This window comes from Prionailurus viverrinus, chromosome F1, assembly GCF_022837055.1.
Source record: "Prionailurus viverrinus isolate Anna chromosome F1, UM_Priviv_1.0, whole genome shotgun sequence".
NCBI classification, from domain to species: Eukaryota; Metazoa; Chordata; class Mammalia; order Carnivora; family Felidae; genus Prionailurus; species Prionailurus viverrinus.
The window spans coordinates 63,592,966-63,615,190 of NC_062577.1; the positions used below are offsets into that span (position 1 = coordinate 63,592,966).

At 42.8% G+C, this 22,225-nt stretch overlaps 1 protein-coding gene across 1 annotated transcript; it reads right to left on the reverse strand.

Moving 5' to 3' along the window:
• LOC125155090 (olfactory receptor 10R2-like) lies at window positions 1-21,636 on the reverse strand. The gene is given in 9 exon segments (XM_047839878.1): window positions 1-153; window positions 4,292-4,639; window positions 4,642-4,775; window positions 4,778-5,165; window positions 5,168-5,255; window positions 8,376-8,502; window positions 8,718-8,796; window positions 20,859-21,057; window positions 21,434-21,636. Coding segments are annotated over 9 exon segments (1,719 nt in total).
• Between the last annotated feature and the right edge of the window lie 589 nt (window positions 21,637-22,225).

Sequence of the window (22,225 nt, forward strand, 5' to 3'; positions counted from 1 at the left end):
TTAGGCTTTCCCTTGGGGGCCTGTGATTGGGGTCCGGGTTCTGCGTTTCACACTCTGGACCCTGTGGCCGGTCACACGGAGGCGAAATCGTTCACTCCTCCACTCTCGGGGGACGTTACACTTCTTGTTGCCCGATGTCTGAAAACTGCAGTTCTACGTGTTTTTTCCAGTATTTAGTTTGTTACGGTGGGGTCCAAGCCACTTTATGTTAACCCCTCTTGGTAGGAGCAAGACTTATTTCCCTCACTGATATTCATTAAGTTACTCAACATCATATCTATCTATATCTACATGTATATATATGTAGATATATATGTACATATATATGTAGATATAGATAGATATGATGTTGAGTAACTTAATGAATATATATATTCATATGAATATATATGTGTGTGTGTGTGTATGTGTGTGTAGGTATACATACACATGATATTTTCATTTACAAATGTGTAGGAAGGGGATCGCCCCTTCTCTACGTGAGGAGTTTGGGGCACTAAGTGCAGATTTAACATTTGGAAAGCAGGAACGATGTTCCTTTCACCTCTGTATCTTTCCCCACGTAGCAGGTGCTTAGGAAGTAGGTGAGGAAAGAGTGCATCACCGGGGCGCCTGGGTGGTTCAGGGGGTTAAGCGTCTGACTCTTGATTTCGGCTCAGGTGGTGATCTCGCAGTTCATGGGATCCAGCCCCGGGTCAGGCTCTGTGCGACAGTGTGGAGCCTGCTTCGGATTGTCCCTCTCTCTCTGCCCCTCCCCTGCTCTCTCTGTCTCTCTCAAAATAAATAAATAGACTTTAAAAAAAAAAAGAGTAAATCATGGATGGAGTCTGAAAGCTGGTGTGTTAATTTACTGCATTGATATCACTCAATTGACTCCTTCCCCCATTTTCCAAGATCTTTCCTAAGGCCACTTTTCCTGCCTAAAACTTCACAAATCGAGGGGAAGGGAACAGGTCTTTTCTGGGATCAGCTGTCTGAGTTCCTTCCAAACTGCTCCAGTTCTCTCCACGTTTTGAAGGGCGTGTGTGCTTTGGCATAACTACGCTGAAAGCATCCAATCTGCACAATCAACACAGTCTTATTTTGTGTCTATTCACATAATGTCAGTTCCTCGATCCCTGTTGTCCAACATGGGCGGGGGGAAGCCCTGATTACATAGAGAGGGATACTGGAGCACCAAATAGGGAACAAAGAGAACACAGGCAATATGAAAAGGAAGTATGTTTGAGAACACTGAAGGGGGTGCCTTGTGCTGTAACAGGAATGAAAAAAGGTATTGGAATAATTGTGGGGCGAGGACATGTGTAAAGCCGGTGACAAGAGGAACAGGGAGATTCAATCTGCTACCTGGTGTTTTTCCTAAAGTATGATGCAATGTCCTGGGGCAACAAGATGTTTGGCAGGACTGAGAGAGAGGGCTGCGGAGGAGAGCAGTTAATGGATGTTTTAATTAGAAGTGAGCATATGTACAACAGCTTCTGCGGAGACTAGGTTGACTTTTTTTTTCATTAAAAAATGTAAAAATTTTACCAAGTAGTTTTGGGCATTCATTTGAAGATGTCGATTATCACTTTAGTGTAATAATCTGATTTATTACACAATTTTCTCCAGCAACATTTAACTGCAAAGGTAATGATGATGAAGTCAGTTAAATAGCTAGATTTTTAAGATATTCCTCTCCTCTTTTATTATATAAACTAACATTTAAAAACGACAAGTGTCTATAGTGAAACTCTGAGGAGAATAATCAGGTGAGATCGCTTGAAGTTCTGACTGTAGAATTAGGAAAAAAAGTCTGATGAGCACGGAGAGTCTTGTAGGGAAAAGCCAGTCTTCCGCATCATCTCTGGATCTAGAAACTCTACCCTCTGCACCTTTCATGCCCTCTTAATCTAAAAAAAAAAAATCTATGCTGAATTAATATAAATCCTAGTGGGGTTTTGTTAAAATGGATAAGAAAGGGAAGTCCTGATGATAAAGCAAACACCACAAGCTTAAGGGCAGTTATAAATAGCATCAATGTTATTGGGGCATCATTGCCATGACCGTGACTTGTAAGTGGGATGTGGTGGGGATATGAGAGACCGGACAGGGAACAAAACTGTGACCACCTGTTTCTGTGACCATAGAGGGGACTTTTCAAGAACCTCAAAAGACTTCCTGATCCCACTTCAGAAAGTCATGTCCAATTTCCCTCAGGCTTCTGCTTCTACCAGCTGACTTTATAAGATTGCCCAAGCTCTGTTGCAACAGAGGAAACTTGTACCGCGTCCCAAATCATCTCGCCTGCCTGCCCACCAATCTGGCATTCTTTACCAGAGTGTACTTTGAGAAAGGGAAGAACTATTCCTTTTTAGGACTCACAGATGTTGGAGGAGAGCATGTGATCCCCGTGGAGCAGAAGTCAAGTGTGAGGGCTCCTACATGGGACTTCTGGAGATCAATCAAATGATTCTGTTCTGTGGAGCACCCAGGATGAAGATGGGAAACATCTGAGCATGTGAACCATCACGGCGGGCGCTTGGCCGCCATTTGTATCTAGTCATAGATACATTGGGTATAAATCGGTATTGGACTCCATGCAGCCACTGTTAATTGTGTTTCTACAGAATACATAGACTCTTTAGCCTTCAAATCCAGAAGAAGGAACAGAACGGAGTTATAAGAGAGATAACCAGTAGGCTTGGTGTTATAAAGTATAAAAAAACTGGATATTCTGGCCCAAAGTCAAAGGCAGAGATTTAAGGGGAAAAATATGAACTATGAGCTTGCCTTAAAGAATAATACAACTAAACCAAACTAACCAAAATAGGCTTCGCAAGGATAGGACTGGGGATAATACAACATAAAACCCCTTAACCTAAAGGACATATGAGTCCAGGAAGAGCACATATGTGACAGAAATTACCAAGAAATGAGAGGGGAAAAAAATCTACACTGTATTAATATAAAATTGACTTCCAGAACAAGGCAGACGACTATACTCCCACCTGGAATGGTGCACCCATTTCCTGGTGACCCATTTGAAGAATACTGTTGACAAAATGGGAAATACCTTGAGAATAACCCAGAGAACGATGACCAGGATTTTGAGGGGTCTGTAACCTGTGATTTGTCATGAAGGTCAAAAGAGTCACCCGCTGAGTTAAAGGTGCTGCAAAGGAAACACGTGCTATCGTCTTCAAATATCTGAGTTGCTGCTGTGTACGTGAGATACTAGGTACAAGATACGCATCTCCAGAGGTAATAACTAGGACCGGAAGGAGGAAGACACACAAAGGTGGGACTTGATAACACTTAGGGATGTTGGACAGTGTCTGGCTCCTGTTTAGCAGTCAGGCAGAGCCAGGATACTGCAGGTGGGACTCCAGAACGACAGGGCAGTGGAAGCGACAGCCTTGGATCCTTTCCAACACCGGTGGCTCATGGCTGTAGTAATGCTTCTCCATTACATGTATCCTATTTACCCACGATTTTTGTGAAGGGTCCTACTGAGATTTTCTTAAATCACTGAGAAGCTCTGATAGTCGAACCTCCTAACCCAAGTTACCTATCTTTCCTGGAATGGAATAAAATCAGTCCCAATTAAATATTCTGAAAAAGCAAAATACTTGTGCAAGTTTAAGAGTGTTTGAGGGGTGTTTGGGTGGCTCAGCCGGTTGAGTGTCCAACTCTTGATTCCGGCTCAGGTTCATGCACGATTGCATAGTTTGTGGGATGCAACCCCAAGCAGGTTCCATGCTGGGCACGGGGCGTGCTTGGGGTTCTCTCTCTCCCTCTCTTTTGGCCTCTCCCCCACTCGCACTCTGTCTCCCTCAAAATAAATAAATAAGACTTGAAAGAAAAGTATTTGAGGCTTGTATCTGACTAACAATCAGCCCAGGTTTACAGCTGCACTCCACAATGCCTACCAAAATAATACCCTGGGGAAGCTTGTACTGTGAGGTTACACCGTGCTATGTAAATGGAAGATGACAGTGCCATCAGCTTCATAATTATAGCCGTGTCCTCAGAAACGGTGGTTGCACAGACATGAAGTGTTGTCATCACAACGCTTTAGGATCGGGGCGCCTGGGTGGCTCAGTCGGTTAAGTGTCTGACTTTGGCTCACGTCATGATCTCACAGTTTGTGAGTTCGAGCCCCACGTTGGGCTCTTTGCTGACGGCTCAGGGCCTGGGACTGCTTCGGATTCTGTGTCTCCCTCTCTCTCTGCTCCTCCCTGACTTGTGCTCCGTCTCTCTCTGTCTCTCAAAAATAAATAAATGTAAAAAAAATTTGTTTAAAAAAAACCAAAGCTTTAGGATAAAATTCTCTTCGGCCAATCACTTTCCAAACGGCCATCTCGACAGCCTTGTTTCTGAGGCTATACACCACGGGGTTCAACAGCGGAGTCACAACTGTGTAGGCCACTGTCGCAAGCCTGTCTTTGCTGGATGAGAACTTGGCTGAAGGCCGCAGGTAGACAGGGGAGGCACGGCCATGGTGGACGATGACCACAGTGAGGTGGGAGGCACAGGTGGGGAGGGCTTTCCGCTTGCCGTCAGTGGATGGGATCTTCAAGATGGTGTGGACAATGAAGCCATACGAGATGCAGAAAAAAGTCAGGGAGATCATGAGTGTTGGGACCCCACCAATGAGCTGATGATCAGCTCATGGATGTAGGTTTCAGTACATGCAAGTTGGATAACTGACAAGATGTCGCAGAACCAGTGGTTGATCTTATTGGGGCCACAGAAAGGGAGTTCAAAGACTAAGAGGGAGCCTATCAGTGAGAACAAAAGCCAATCACAGCACAAGTGGCCACCAGCTGTCCGCATATGTGCCAGCTCATGAGGATAGGGTACCGAAGTGGATGACAGATGGCAGCATAGTGGTCATAACCCATGACCCCCAGCCGCATGCAATTAGTGACAGCAAAACCAAAGAAGGAAAGCATCCGAGTGGCACCGTCGACAAATGAGGTTGTTCTGAGCGGGGACAACAGATTTATGAGCATCTTGGGCAGGATGACCAGAGTGTAGCATGTCTCAGAGATGGGAAGGATCCCCAGGAAGAAGCACATAGGTACGTGGAAGCTGCGAGCCAGGCATACGACAGTGACAATGGTGATGTTCCCACTGAGAACGATCAGATACAGGCACAGAAATACAGCAAAGAGGATGAGCTTTGGATTTCTCCGAGGTTGGAGAAGCCCAGCAGCAACCTCTGTGACAGAGGAGAAATTAGCTTGGTTGACTTGGTCCCCAAGATTGACCTACAGAGAACAGGAATGAAGAAGCAGATTGTTTACTCTGAAAGAGGCGGGCGGCTTGTCCCACTATGATAGAGTAACCACAAATAGAAGGAGGAAGGCGAAGGCAGGCAGGAAATGCCCAAACGATCATGTCAGTTTATAGAACTGTTTCAAAAAATGTAGAATTACACCTGTTTCCAGGGACATTTTGGCATCTCTTGCAGTGCTTAAGTCTAGGTAATGTTTTCACACTGCCCAGTTCAAACGGAGGCGTCTGAAGAGTTCCTGTGTGACAATCCCAACTCTGTCATTTTTCGTCTGTGCCTGTCTTCCCATCTGTAACGTAAAGATGTTAACGGCATCTCTCTCCCGGGGCTCTTATGGAAGTGAAAGCACTTTGCGCAGCACATGCACATTGTAAACTGTTAGTAAATGTCAGCCTCTGCTGCATATGTTGTTTAATCTTCAGGAAATGGTTGCTAGTCCTTCTTAAGTTTCCTTTTGGATGTGCTTTAAGTGTATCTCCACCTGTTTTGTGTGTTTTTTTACCCTGTTTTATTTAAAAAAAAAAACTACTGAGCCAACATTCAAACCCAACTCCTATTTGTGCATATTTTTAGTGATGATAATAATGCATTGACATTAGTTTATCTTTGGACCGAATCCCGCAACCTGTTCGACCCACTGGAGAGAGGGGTGTCGGCAGGAGGCTTTGTGCACCGAAATAGCTCTAAGACCATTTCAGGATCTTACGGTCACGCGGGGCATTGGTCTTACCCCCTGCTTACCACTTTGCCAGGAAGAGCAAACTGATTTAGAGTTCTCCTATAAGTAATTTTAAGCTTCAAACAGAAATCCATCCAACCCATCAGACCTCTCCTCGATCTGAACCATTATATTTCTGCACGTTTTCCTTGGATTTCCAACAGAGCTCACCTCTGCGTTGGGCACACCTGTCCTCGAGGGGTTCAGCTCCCTGTAATTTCTCCTTGCTAAAGGATGGACAGATGCTTGCCCCTCCATTCAACTGAAAGCAAGTATGAATTTAATAAAGTAAGAAAGAAACATCCAGACCAACCAAATAATTGAAAACAATAAAAGCACAGAATAGATTGCAAAATGAAATTCTTTAGCTAATGTAGCTCAATTCCAGAGCCCGGCTGACTGCTGATCCCACACCTCTGGGGGATCGTGCCTTCACCCACGTCAGCTCTGAGTGCATTCGTGTTGGGTTCCCTTGCTTTCACGAGAGCACTGGAAGTGTGAGTGTCCGCTTTATTTTTCCATCTGTGATTCTGGCTCTTCAAAACCCTTTATGCATCACTTGATGGCTAACAAAAGATCACCACCAGGGTCTTCCCTGAGGAACATAATTCATCTACCTCCTCAGTTCCCATCTCTGAGGCTTAGATGCTTTGTCCACACAACGTTTGGGTGGTGAGGTCTAAAGACAGCAGAAGGTCTGTAAGGAAAGACATCTCAGACACTTGCTTCTTTCACTCTTTGGTCACCCATTAGACTTTTCTGGTATACCACTGTCGCTAGAGAATAGTTTCATGAGACATTTGAGAATGGAAGCTGAATGAACTAAATGTTGAGTGATGCCCTATTTTATTTTCTCTCCCCAAAGCCCTATACTGTCCTCCGTTTTTCCAAACTACCACACGTGTGCGTCCCTTACTCTCCTCACATGCTCTTTGTAACCCTCACTAACGAGACAGACTGAAGCTCATGGGATCATTAGGGCTTTTCTAAAATTATCGCTGGTGCCTGGCACTTGTCTATCACTGGACCCAAACACTATCTTCACTTGATTCCCCCACGTAAAGTAACCCAACGGGGGTTATTTCCCTTTGCTCCCTTGGCACACCGTGAGTAGAATCCAGTGACACCCAGAGACCTCACCAAAGGAGACTAAAAAAATTAATGTTGCTATAATTGTTTCTATCCTGAAATGGCTTTATTCTCTTCCTTTCTACTACGACATCTCCATGCGCCAAACTGTGTACTCCTACTTCCTCTGCTGAGAATTCTGGGAAGTATCCCCTGAAGCATCATAGAAGAACTTTTCTTTTGTCTCTCATTAGCTGTGGTTCTGACACGCTGGTTTATATTTGTACTTTCCCAAGCTCCTGGGAGCCATTATTACAATTTTATTTTTGGCACGGTTCCAATCCTTACAATGAGGAAAGAGGATGCAGGCAACCCCGTGGGCTCAAATCTCACAGGGCCAGTTGGATAAAAAGAGAACAGGAAACAAACCCTGACGTTGGCAATGAGTTGGCAATTAGTCCCAGGTTGCCTCGTAGCTCATTAGGAGCTGAAAACCGTGGCAGGTGAAGGACAGAGATGTGCATGTGAAAACCCATATGGTAGGAGGCGACGCAGGGCTGTCTCTTCTGGGGTCTTTCACGTGAGGGAGAAGCCCCTTCCTTGGACATCCCCAGGAAAAATCAAGTCTTGTTCTGGCATTGCAAAAGAAGAAACAAAGCTCTCTCTGTCGGTCAAGTTCCTCTGAACCTCTCAAATTACGTTTCTGCACCAAGGAGAGGATGTGGGAGCACGGCGTGGTGTCTTAGCTGGCAGAACTGAGTCCTCCACGAGCAGCAGTGAGGAGTAGATTTGAGGACCAAGGGAAGGGGTGGGGTGTTTACACGCAGGTCACATATGTGACACCACACTTTTCCTAGCTTCCTGGAGATGACAAGGTCTCCAATCAGTGTCAGCCCCAAGGGTAGGGAATAGGACCAAAACCTGTGGGTAATACCTTCCAAGGCTTGGCGAGCCCAATGGTCTTCATTCTTCCCTGTAATTCTCTCTCTTTTTTAAAAAATGTATTTATTTATTTTGAGAGAGAGAGAGAGAGAGAGAGAGAGGCAGAGAGAAAGGGAGACAGAGAATCCAAGCAGGGTCCACACCGTCAGCACAGAGCCCAACGTGGGGCTTGAACTCACCAACGGTGAGATCACGACCTGAGCCGAATGACCAGAAATCAAGAGTCGACGCTTAACGGACTAAGCCCACCCAGGCACCCCATCTTCCCTGCGATTCTCTGATAGCCTGACCCAAGACAGACAAGTTCCTTGGGAATCATTATTCTTCCTCTTCAGTGACATAATATAAAAATTCCACCGTCTGTACCTTCCCTCATGAATCATGACTGAGTCACACAGGGATGTCTGAGAGCACTGAGTGCACTTGACAGGGAGTGTTGCTGCAGGTTCGGGAGTGGCCCTGGACAGAGATGTTCCTATTGGCAGGTCCCAGCCTGCAGAGCAGCAGAAATTCCTAAGTGAGCTCATTCCTGACTCAGACTCCTCGTCTTTCCAGTTAGATCATTTTCAGAGGCTACCAGCTGAGATCTGACAACAGCTACTGCTGCTTCCAGTAATTGTCAAATGTGCACATGACCCCTGGCAAGAGCTGCTGAATCCCAGGGTTCCTGGGACATCTGGTCCGCTCAGTGCATCTTCCTGAATAAACGTTTCTGCACAGGGACGGGGGCCTCGCTGCGGCACAACACCTGTTCAAAGACCTCCAAGGTTTCCAAGCAGGAAGAAATCTGAAAAATACCACAGTTAGTCACATTTCTGGGGTCAGTTTTGGACACAGTTATGGATTTAGTCCCTCCTTCAGGCACTGGGAGATACTTTTTCAGGAAGTTAAAATTAGCCACTATTTTTTATTAGAGCTTAAACTCAGGTTTCCAGCAAACGTAGAGGAAACATACTCCATCTCAAATATTTCAGTATGGTCCATGCATGCAATCAAAGCAATAGCCCTGGACAGGCTAATCGCACATTCACAGAAAAGATTATCAACTAAATTCAAATGGAGACACTTCTTCTTGAGGAAAGTTTTGTTTGCAAATGCTGTGTATCACCCCCACTGACTTCATCCCCAAGGCTCTAGATCTTCCCGACTACAATGGTGGCTTTCGTGGCCGTGGAAAGACTGTTATCAGGCACCAATCCCAAGTTTGAACAATGTGAACACAGGAAGCATAGGTTTCAGTTATATTTTCCAGCAACTGCTGTAGGAAATTACTTCTAATTTTTATATTTACATTCTTTAGGATTCTGTGAGACGAACGCTCTCAAGAATCTGCATTTCTGTTGCTTCTCTCTCTGCACCTTGCCTTGTATTAAAGTAAAGGGAAAAGGTACTAAGTGAAGAAAAAGAGGATAGTATATAACAAAGGTACAATTTAAAATCTTTTTAAAATATGGGATCTCAAAGAAGAAAAAGTAAAATGAGAATTTCTTTTTTTTTTAATTTTTTTTAATAATGTTTATTTATTTTTGAGACAGAGAGAGACAGAGCATGAACAGGGGAGGAGCAGAGAGAGAGGGAGACACAGAATCTGAAACAGGCTCCAGGCTCTGAGCTGTCAGCACAGAGTCCAACACGGGGCTCGAACTCACGGACCGTGAGATCATGACCTGAGCCGAAGTCGGACGCTTAACCGACCAAGCCACCCAGGTGCCCCAAAATGAGAATTTCTAATACATAAAGTTGTAAACAGTTTTGAACTAAGAAAGACATCTGTGTTTTATATAATAAAAGCAGCTGTTAGAAGAAGCTGTTAAACTTTTTTTTTAATTTTTACTTTTTTTTTTTTTAATTTTTTTTGCAACATTTATTTATTTTCGGGACAGAGAGAGACAGAGCATGAACGGGGGAGGGGCAGAGAGAGAGAGGGAGACACAGAATCGGAAACAGGCTCCAGGCTCTGAGCCATCAACCCAGAGCCTGAGGCGGGGCTAGAACTCACGGACCGCAAGATCGTGACCTGGCTGAAGTCAGACACTTAACCGACTGCGCCACCCAGGCGCCCCTAATTTTTACTTTTTTAATGTTTATTTATTTGAGAGAGAGAGCACGTGAACACGCATGAGCAGGGGAGGGGCAGAGAGAGAAGAGACACAGAATACAAAGCAGGCTCCAGGCTCTGAGCCATCAGCACAGAGCCTGATGTTGATGCGGGGCTTGAACTCATGAATAATGAGGGCATGACCTGAGCTGAAGTGGGACGCCTAACTGGCTGAGCCATTCAGGTTCCCCAAAGCTGTTAAACTTTAAAATTACTATGTAATATAAAAACTAACAAGATATGATGGTTACTTTTTTCTATGTAAATTTGACTGGGCCACGTGGTACCCAGATATTTAGTTGTATATTATTCTGGGTGGGTCTGTGAGTTTTTTCTGGATGAGAATAACATTTGAATCAGTAGACTGAGAAAAACAGATTGCACTCCCCTACGTGGGTGGGCCTCGTCTAGTCAGGTGAACGTCTGAATTGAACAAAAAGGCTGAGTAGAAGAGGTTTCTTTCTCTGAGCCTGGCTACCATAGAGCTAGGACTTTAGTCTCCAGCCTTAGCATCTGCACATGGACTGGAATTTACACCACTGGCTTTCCTGGTTCTCAGATGTTTAGACTTGTACTGGAATGATACCATTGGTTCTCTTGGTTTTCCAATCTGCTGACTGAAGATCTTGGGAATTCTCAGCCTCCATAATTGCTTCAGCCAAATCCTTATAATAAATACCTACGTATTCATCTATTTGATGCATCTAGATGATCTATCTATATAAGATATATGGATATTCTACTGATTCTGTTCCTCTGGAGAATCCAGACCAATACACAAAACAGGCTATGCACATAAATCATAGAAATAAAAATAGAAAGAAAAAAGAAAAAAAATCTTTCAAATTACACTATAAAAAGAAGACTGTGTTATGTTAGTACCTTTGGCTTTCAAGAGAAAGAAGTAAAACATGATTTAGCATAAGGAAAGGGAATCTGTTAGCTTAAACAATGGGGAAGTTCATGACAAACCTGATCAGATATGGCTCAATTCGGGAACTTGCATTATGGGTTATTCTGAGTCTTGACTCAGAGGCCAACCTCAGAGAAATGTCTTTATCCATAATTTACTTCTCTTTAGCGCGTCCCACAATTTATGATTATTGTCTATTAAATAGACAATATAATGTCTGTGATTATATCTCTCTTTTCCAACCCTGTGGGGATCTTTCCCTCTGTTCTACTAAATGTTTAGACTCCATATCTAAGATATTGCCTGATACACAATAGACATTCAATAAATATTTGTTGAGTGAATGCATTTTGATTGAATAAATCTTTTTCCCATTCTCTTTCACTTGACCTAGCTTTACTCCTTGTGCTAGATTTCTTTTAAAAAAATTTAATGTTTATTTATTTTGAGAGAGAGAGAGAGAGAGAGAGAGAGCTAGGGAGGGGCATAGAGAGCTGGGGAAAGGCGTAGAGAGAGGGAGAGAAAGAATCCCAAACAGCACAGAGCCTGATATTGGGCTCAAACTCACGAACCGTGAGATCTTGACCCAAGTCAAATCAAGAGTCAGATGCTTAACTGACTGAGCCACCCAGGTGCCCCTTTGTGCTAGATTTCTTACTCCATGAGCTGGCTTTATCCAAATAACAGGATAACAATGGGGACAAAAGTCTTAAACCTCCATTTTTAGTGATGCAATTCAAAAGACTGAGAGATTCAGTCTACACAGCTATATATGGAATTTAATCAATGTTCTTCCTCTATAGAAGAGAAGGTGGGACACTGTGTGATAGATTTCATGGACCTTTTTAACCAGCCCTATGCTGAGGAATGGAGGGGGTAGGGTTTGTCTCAACAGGAACTCTTGAAATGGTTCCTAGATGGGGCGCCTGGGTGGCGCAGTCGGTTAAGCGTCTGACTTCAGCCAGGTCACGATCTCGCAGTCTGTGAGTTCGAGCCCCGCGTCAGGCTCTGGGCTGATGGCTCAGAGCCTGGAGCCTGTTTCCGATTCTGTGTCTCCCTCTCTCTCTGCCCCTCCCCCGTTCATGCTCTGTCTCTCTCTGTCCAAAAATAAATAAACGTTGAAAAAAAAAATTAAAAAAAAAAAAAGAAATGGTTCCTAGATAAATTGTTTTGTTGTACTGAAAAAAGTGAAAAATAAAATCCAATTTAAATTGGATTCAGTACATAAAAACGAAGAACCATCCATCACACCCATATCTGAACATACATCAGCACATCAGGAGATTAGCTCAGGCAAACTGTGAGTCACAGACCATGATGTCATCAGACCGTGAAGTCATCAGAACTCAGTCTGTTTTCCTAGCTCTCCTTTTTTCTCTATTTCAATTTCACCCTCCCTGGGGTTTTCCTCATTAAACTGAAAACGGGAGGCAAAACTGAGGCCATCTTTCTTTTATATTGCTTGTACAGAGAAGCAAAATAGTAAGAATCTGAGTATATTGTAGGAATTAGATTCAGTTTCTGCTCCCAAGTGTTGTACTCAGAGAAAGCAGTTAAATAGTGACAGCAGCAACATTTCCTTGGCTACAGATTTCAGCTATTGTCCTGTGTCCTTGGATCAATGATGCCAGTGACAGACTCTTGACCTTTTCAAACATCCCGATCATTTATAGTTTTTTAATTAAATTTTCTTCTAACAACACTTACATAATTTCCTATTTCCTGCGTTAATTTCCAACTGAATCACTGATTAAGTAGTAATTAGGGAATAATTTTATTACATAAAAACATTTCATTTCTATTATGAGGTTAAAACTTTCTTAAAAGTAACGGCAAGCAGCAATTCTGCTTCTGGTCTCACTGAGTAAGTCCCTACAAGACCAACCCTCCTAAAGACAATTACTACAAAATCTGGAAAAAACACAAAGGGCAACTAGCTGAAGGCACTAAAGACAGGATAACAGCAGGCAGACCCAGAGTGTAGTCAACACTTGGAAGTAGGTAAGTACACAGCGTAAGTTTTCAGTTTTAATGAAGGCCACAGTCAGCACTGTTTGTGAAAAGATTAAGATTCAAAAAAGAAACCGACAGGTTTCCCAGCACAAAGAACCAGGGGATAGCGTTTGGGGTAACCAGAATGCTGGGAGGTGAAGATAAAATCCTGGAAATGGGAGAACCAGAGAGAGAGCTTCCTTCCACATATATGTTCTGCCCAAATGTCTAGCTGATCCCTGAAGTCTGTATGTGTGGGAAAGACTCAAAGCAGCCCAGAGTCTGAAAGGATTAAACAGAGATTTGAACCACCACCCCAGAGAACAAGTGTTGAGTTTTAGTCCAACCAAGTTACTTGCCTCCTAAAACTAAAAACATCAGCAATTGTCAAACTATTTTAGCCGAGTCTCTACAACATAATATTCATCAGGTCACACTTCATAAAAAATTTAATATTTATTTGTTTTTGAAAGGGAGAGAGACAGAGCATGAGCGGGGAAGAGGCAGAAAGAGAGACACAGAAACTGAGCTGTCAGCACAGAGCCTGACATGGGGCTTGAACGCAAGAACCATGAGATCATGACCTGAGCTGAAATCAAGAGTCAGACACTTAACCGACTGAGCCATGCAAGCATCCAATCACAGCGTTATTTCTATCGCTCAGTAATAATGTTCACCGCTTCCTTCCTCTGTTACCTCCATTCTGATGTTAATTTTATCCTTTGAAGGTTTTTTTTTCTTTTTTTCAGATAATGTATTTTCAGTTCTACCTTCTTTGGGGGGGGGGGTGTCTTTTTTTGTAGTTTCTGTTTCTCCTCTGAGACTTGTTGGATGCTCAACATCACAAGAACATTTTATGTATGTTACTGGACATAGTTATCATAGCTGATTTAAAATCCTGGCCTACTAATTTCAACATTGAGTTACATCTCAGTAGGTCTATATTGATTGACTTCTTTCTCAAGAATGGCCATATTTTTTGGGTCTTGTATATGGAAAGTAATTTTGGATTTAAAGTGTGACTTGATGGGGGCGCCTGGGTGGCTCAGTTGGTTAAGCGTCCAACTTTGGCTCAGGTCATGATCTCACAGTTCTTGAGTTCAAGCCCCAGGTTAGGCTCCTCACTGACATCACAGAACCTGCTTGGCATTCTCTGTCTCCTTCTCTCTCTCTGCTCCCCTGCTCATACTCTCTCTCAAAATAAATGAAAAAAAAAAAAAGACTCAGTGTGAACAAGACAAGAAAACAATGAAAACAGACACACAGAACCCCAAGCATATGGGGAACCACACAGATCAGTCTGACTCATGTGTAATTCGCACTCTAGAAAAGAATGAGCTAGAGAATAAGGCAGAAAAACTATTTGAAAAAATAAAGGCCAGAAATTCCACAAATATTTTTCAAGATACGAATTTACAGATTCAAGAATCCCAACAAATCTCAAGCAGGATAAATATGAAGAAATCCATACCTTGGTGCATCAGAGCCAAACTGTGGCGGCAGAGAGGGGGAGAAGCATATCTTGAAAGCCGATCCCTCCTCCCCCCCAAAAAAAATTAGGGCCAGAAAACAGTGGAACAGAAATGTAAAAATGGTAAGAGAAAAAAGTTAATAAAACTACTAGTTTGGAATTATATTTCCATTGAAAATACTCTTTAGGACTGAAGGTAAAATAAAGACATGTTTACATAATGGGAAACTAAGAGAATTTGTCCCAATAAGCTTAGATTGGGCTAGCTTAAATACAGAAGAAAGGTTTTCAAGCTAAAGGGAAATTGTACAAGACAGAAACTCGAGTAGCGGGGTGTTAGAGAGTACATATGTGAATTTTCCCTCAGTAAATAAACCTGGCACCTAGCTTGAGGGACAAGGCTTGAAATCTAGAATATGCTAAATAATTAGTGACAGATTGGCCTTCTTGGAAGTATGTGTTTCCGTTCAAAAGTGGAGGAAACCTAAGACCTTGGAACCGGGTGTTCATCTTCCAAAGGACTGCAAATAACAAGGGAACAAATGTTCTTCTCCCTCTGTTAGATCGGGAGGGTAAGAACTGTTCCACTCCAAATAAGCTCCCAGATTCCTAACTTCAGGGTTATTCCTATGCAGTACAGACCTTCATGTGTGTTCGTCAACATCTGGCTCTCATCACACAACCCAGAAGGATTAGATCAATAGGAAACTCATCAGTTAGTGCTGTAAGTAATCATCTATTCATCCTCCAAAACTTCCTAAAGGATAATATGAACAAATATAGATATTAAAGATCTATCATCAAAAAGAAATCAATATTACAATTATAAATATTTAAGTAAACACAAAAGATGATTTTTTTCTTCTTAATGTCTTTAGAATACTTATGAATAAAGCAAAAATTACTACATTTTCCTATGAGTTTTTAATGCACACAGAAGTAGTAGACTAGCATAAGGGATGGGGTGGGGATAAATGGATCCAAGTAATTCCAAAGCTTCTCCATTTCAAGTGTAGCCACAACATTAACTCTAGTGGGCTGTGAAAATTATGGATGGAATTGTGTTTCGGCTCTAAAACTTCCTCTAATTGCTCTCAATGTGATACTGGAACCCTTCTCCATTGTCAGCCAACACGACACTAAGTTTTGTCAGTAGAAGACGCTGAGGGGACAGCAGCACTAGATGGGGACCCTGTCCCTGGTTCTGCTGTGCTCTCTTTAGCTTGGAGGCCTACAGTGCAAGGGACACCCAGTGGTATTCCCTCCCACCATTTCAGCTGCACTGTCCCCACCAGCAAATCTCCCAGAAATTTCCATAGTGAGGCACTTCACATGAGTGGCTTCTGCAGTGTCACCAACGGTGGCTCCCCAGCAGGTTCAGAGGTGTAGCTCTTCCCATGGATGGCTTCCCTGAGAAACCTGGAGGGCAGGATCCAGAGGGAATTGCACTGATTCCAAAGCTACCTCTAAAAAGACAGTTTGGTATTAATAAATTTAGGCAAACAGATCCAAATAGAGTGTCCAGAAATGGATCCACGTTTGTGTAGGCAATTAATATCCTGCAAGACTGCCAGGAATTCAGTTCAATAATCTTTCCAACAATGATGCATTTGGATAGAGGAAGAATCTTGTCATCTTCTCTTACCATATAAACATTTAACTGGAAATGAATCATACCCTGCCTGGAAGAGCTAATATTATAAAACTTATTAAAAAAAATCACATTGGAAAAAATCTTAGTGAAATTGGGTTTTGCAAACATTTCTTAAATAAGACTCAAAACATATGAGCTATAAAATTCAAAATCAATAAATTAGACCTTACCAAAACAAAACTCTGTTCTTCAAAAGACACTGGTAAAAAAAAAATGAAAATAGGGGTGCCTGGGTGGCTCAGTCGGTTGAGTGACTGACTTCGGCTCAGGTCATGATCTCAGGGTTGGTGAGTTCAAGCCCCGCGTCAGGCTCTGTGCTGACAGCTGGGAGCCTGGAGCCTGCTTCGGATTCTGTGTCTCCCTCTCTCTCTGCCCCTCCCCCACTCATGCTCTGTCTCTCTCTGTCTCAGAAATAAATAAACACGAAAAAAATTTTTTAATTAAAAAAAATGAAAAGTAAACCACAACATGACTGAAATATTTTGATAATACATATGTGACCAAACAAAGTACGTGGAAAATAGAAAGAACTCACACAATTCAATTAGGAGACAAGGAATCCAATCCAAAAATTGGAAAGGCAGATGCATTCCAGTTCAGAAATGAGTACAAGATGTTAGAAAGAGGCTCAACTAAAGAAAACACAGAAATAGCCGATGGACACACAAAAAGATATTCGGCATCTTTAGTCGTGAAGGAAATTCAAATTCAGCCACATCCAGTTCCATTACGGATCTACCCGATGGATGAAATTAAGACCGATCCATTGTGTTGAGTGTGACGGGTAGCTGGTACCTCTCACCCATTGCTGTGGAGAAAGTCGGACAGCAAACTTCTTTGCCTAATTGTTGGGCAATCTTTTAGAAAGCTAACTTATATGTGCTACATGACTCGGCAATTCCACGCCTAGATATTTGTTCCACAGAATAACAACATCCCATATGTTACGGAAATGTGTGAAAATTGAGAAGGGCACCATGACCGGGTGCCTGCACAGACACTCTGCAGTGTATTTAGACAAAGGAGCAGAAACAATGAACTCCTAGGTCACACACAGTGTGGCTACATTTCAAAAAATATGCTTCATGGAAGAGACCAAAAAAGCAAAAAGAGTACACACTATACGATTCCATTCATATGAAATTCTAGTATCATCGAATGCGGTGGTGTCTAGGAAACTGACCAGGAGGGGGCACGAGGGACAATGTTGGGGTGACAGAATGCTTCCTATGGATCATGGCGGTGGTTACATGGTATATATATTTGTCAAAACACCTAAAACCATACACTTAAAGTGGGTGTCTTTTATTATACATAAATTATGCCTCAATATCTTTGGTTAAGAGATGAAACATAAACGAACCCAACACCATGTATAAAAGCTCATGGTAGAAACTTGCTACCAGCAAATGTAAGAGGAGTTTTCCCTAACCTTGGTTTAGGAAAATGTTTTTTAGACAAGACCCAAGAAGCACTAAAAATGAAAGAATAAATTTATGAGTACATTTAAGCAAAATGAAAAAGCTCACTCACATTCAAAACATTACTGAGAAAATAGAAATGCTGGCTACAGACTTGTGGAGAATATTCACAATACATGTCTCTTACAAAAAGAACTTTAACCCAGTGTCTGTCAATAACTCCTGGAATTCAATAATTAAAAAGCCAGTCTTATCAACATAGAAGACTAGAACAATGTACTAAAAAGATATATAAATAGCCAATCAGGAAATGAAAAAAAAAGCATTCAGCATAATTAGATATCAAGGTGATACAAAATAAAACTAAATGAGATAGTACTTGCCCCACTAAAACTACCTATATTTAGAAAAACAAAACAAGAGCAAAACAAAACCCCTGTCAATACCAAAAGTTGGAAAGAATGTGAAGCAACTGGTAGGAGTATCACGTGCCACACCCACTTTGAAAAACACTGGGCAACATCTTATAAAATTAAATATGTATCTACCCAGCAAGAGAGAGAGGAACAAAAGCAAATATCCACCAAAGACTTTTACAAAATATGTTCATGGCAGGTTTATTCATAATAGCAAGAAGAGGCAACAACCTAAATGTCTACCAACAGGTAAATGGATAAGCCTATTTTGGCATACTCTTACCAGAGAATTCTAAACAGCAATGAATGCCATGAGATTTTTTTTCAGCAATGAAAAAGGAGATCCTGCCATTTACAACAATGTGGATGGACCTTGAGGACATTACACTAAATAAAGTCAGACAAAGAGAAGTACCATATGGCCTCACTTGTATGTGGAATCCCAAAAAGCTGAGGTAACAGAGTCAGAGAGTAGGAGGGTGGGAGCCACGGGCAGGAGGGTGGGGAGGAGGGAGTTGTTGGTCAAAGGACGCACCCCTGCAGTTATGGGTTAGTTCTAGGGTCCAAGGTACAGCTTGATGACCTTAATTAACACCGCTATATTATATACTTGAAAGTCACTGAGAGAGTTGATCTTAAATGTTTTCACCACAAAAATAAAAGTAATTTGTGAGGTGATGGAGGTGTTAGCTAATCTGACGGTGGTAAGCATTTCTCAATATACACGTATATATCATTGCATTATATACCTTTACCTTACACAATGCTGCATGTCAACACAGCTCAATAAAGCTGGAAAAAACAAAATCACTACTCTGCTGTCTCAGGGCAGGAAGCCAGCTGGAAAACGGCATGGAATAACGTTGAGGGTGACAGATCTGTCGTATTTCTTGGTTGCTCTGGTGGTTAAGCGGGTGGATGTATTTGCAAAAATTCATAAATAACTTACACTTAAAATATTTGCATTTTATTTATGTAAATTATTCCTCAATTTAAAAGTAAGTTAGGGGAAAAGTGAATGCAAAAGGACGTTAAAACTCCCATGACGACATTTTAAAAAACTCAACCCACAAAATATACTCAAGAAACTCAAAACACAGCATCAAAATTTTTGAAACAGCAGAGGAAAAGAATGATTGTGGGGTTTTTTTGTTGTTGTTTTTTGTTTGTTTGTTTCTGGTAGTCCTAGTATCGTGAGAACAAGAACAAAAAACAGCCACCAATGGTAAGAACCTAAAAACCAACTGGCCAACGTGAAAACATGATACCAAACAAGGAAAGCTTATTGCTCTGTTAACAGTTGGATCCTTTGCGATGGCAGCACAGAAGGAGCTCTTGTTACAAAACTAGGAAGATAATGGCGGCCCAGTCTCCCCTTTGGGAGGGCAGGTAAACCAGTCTCACACCAATGAACTCAGACAAAGATCACACAGAAAAACCCAGCAGAACAACATCCCTGGAGGCATTAGCGGAGTGCCTGTGTAGTGACAACCCGGATGCAGATTCTCCTCCACAGAAAGGCTTGTAGGGATGACCCGGATGCAGATTCTCCTCCACATAAAGGCTTGTAGAGATGACCCGGATGCAGAGTCTCCTCCACAAAGGCTTTGTACTCCGGGTGAGGGCCGTGCTGTGGGTGGGCGGACTTCAGCTGTGTGCCTCTCCGGGCATTTCATCAGCAGCTTAGACCCCTCACCCTAAGTAACAACGTCTCCTGCAGCAATGCACAGCCAAACCCTGACTGATGTGGGCTTATAAATTCCTGGCCATCTTGGCCCAACGCAGGGGGCCCCCCTTGCATGGCCATTGTACCACAGAGTTCTCACACACACACACACACACACACACACACTCCCAGGGATGGCTGACGCTGTCACTGGGAGTCCCTCCAGCCTGACCTCTTCCTCAGCCCAAGAGTCCCATCCCACAGGTGTTAATTCCATGCGTTTACTAATAAGCATCGTACATGGCCGCACCCTTTCCCAGTGTGCTTCCTGGGGAACTCGCCTTGCAAGAGCCTGGACGTCCACAGAACGGATGGAGACTTATACCCAATATTTCAGAATACGCTGGGAAGAATTAAAGAAGTAATAGAATGTGCAAAATTATAGTCAAGATCGGCATTTAAAAGAATTCCATTACGGGTGACTGGAGGAAGAGAAGTCTCGGAAAGTGAAAGGACAGATTAGGAAGCAGCTAGAAATGAATGAAAAACCACTTCATAAATGAGGTCTAACCTTGAAAGGGCGTACGCGTGAATGAACGTGACGGATGGGGCCATAACCGGAAAAGCAGATGTGAAAGAGGGAAAACTAGAGAAAGAATGACAAGAACTGTAGAGACCGCATCCTCTAAATTCTATCCTTATAAAGTGTGAAGCCAGGCAAACCCTGAGGCTGGGAGGAGAAGCCACAGGAGGTGTTTCTCGTGGAGAAGGCAGGGCAACCAGATGTTTGCGATGGTCTATTTTTGACCTGTGTAGGTTCACTCTGAAAATGCGTTGATATGCCAATCGCGATTTGTACGTTTTTTTCTGTTAGTGAGTTTTGTTTCTGTAAAAAGTGAACATGATACACCGTCCTTTCATGAATGCAATATTTTATATAGAGGTGTCAGTGTTAATATTTTTTGGTCCTGTGCACTTTTAGATTTCCTCTGAAAATGTTTTGCTCTTCTGTTTTGACCTCTGTGTTTCATGTTCAAGGCTTCTTCAAATGTCTGGCAAGCCTTGGATGTTGAAATCTACTCTGGGCTGTGGCACCCAAAAAGCTTCTAGAAGCTCTCCGTGCGTGGGTGAAACTAAGACTGGGGGGGTGCCCAGCAGGAGAGCCAGGCAGAGCAGAGTCACACATTTATTTTGAGCTAAGTGATAACATCCAGTCACCTTGGGTGGAAAGAAATCGTCCCGTTTCTTAAGGGACTTGTTTAGGATAGCTGTCACCTTCTGGGAGTTGAGGGGGGAGAGGCCGGCGACACCCTGTGCTGTGATCACACTCAGGCTCACGCTCACCGCGGCTTCAAGTGGAGCTCCTCGAGTGAGGCCTGGTGTCTCTGCTCCGGAAGGGAAACCTTCCCGTCTGACCCTGGCACGGAACAGAAAAGACTAGAGGCCAACACTCTCAGGTGAAGAGTCTGCAGTCTAGTTCCTGAGCTCTTTGTTACCAACTCGTGGTGAGACGGGTATGAAATGCGACAGGTTGGGCAAGTGTTCCAGAACGTGATATCACTGAGACATCCCATCAGTGGACACACCTTTCGGGAGACAGAAGGGGACACTCAGATGTTTTCCCTTTCATTTTTCAAGTACTTTGTTTTCATTGTGTTCACTGAAGTATCAGCTGGTGATGATATGGACCAAGGAAAGAAACCGGTCCTTCCTGCAGATCCTCTGAGCCGCATCAGCTGAGAAGCCGCTCTCCTTCCTGGGACATGAGCCAATCTTCCTCTTTCCCGAAGCACCAGGGAGGCCTGATTGCGAGGAGAGAGTCCGCACACAGGTCTGTGCTGTCACTCGTTGCTCTCCGACGGTTTCCCACCTTCTGCAGGTTTCCCACCACCTTTCTGCTTAGAACCGCTTTTTCTTTGGCCTCTATCACTTTTTTACCCCTCGTGTATATTATTCTCTCCTGTTTGCTTCTTGACGAGTGCTTTCGTGTTAGCATTTTAGTGGGTTCTGGAATAGAATATATACGTTGGATTCCAAAAGGTTTACTTAGCATTCGAAACACACAGATTCCAGGGGTGTCTGGGTGGCTCGGTAGGTGGAGCATCTGACTCTTGATTTCAGTTGAGGTCGTGATCCCAGGGTCGTGAGATCAAGCCCCATGTCAGGCTCTGTGCTGGGTGTGAGGCCCACTTAAGATTCTCCCTCCCTGTCCCCTGCTTGCACTCTGTCTCTCACAAAAGTTTTGTGAATTTAAAATGAAAATAAAAAACAGATTCCGTAACAAAATCCCCAAGTCAGTATCGCTAGAAATAGAATAGGGAAGTATTTGCAATCAGCCCAATGAAACCATGACAAATCATATACACACAGAGCAAATAATGATTTTGCATACTAAAAGGGTTTAATTACAAAATTAAGATAACACCCATACTATGCGTCCTATTTCAACCTAAATAAAAATACTTCATAGGGAATAATTCAGAAAAAAAATAATAATAAAACACAATGAATTGTAAACATAAAACTTAATACCAGTCACATGGTCTCACATAACACACACAAAAGCTAAAAATAAATAACAGAAG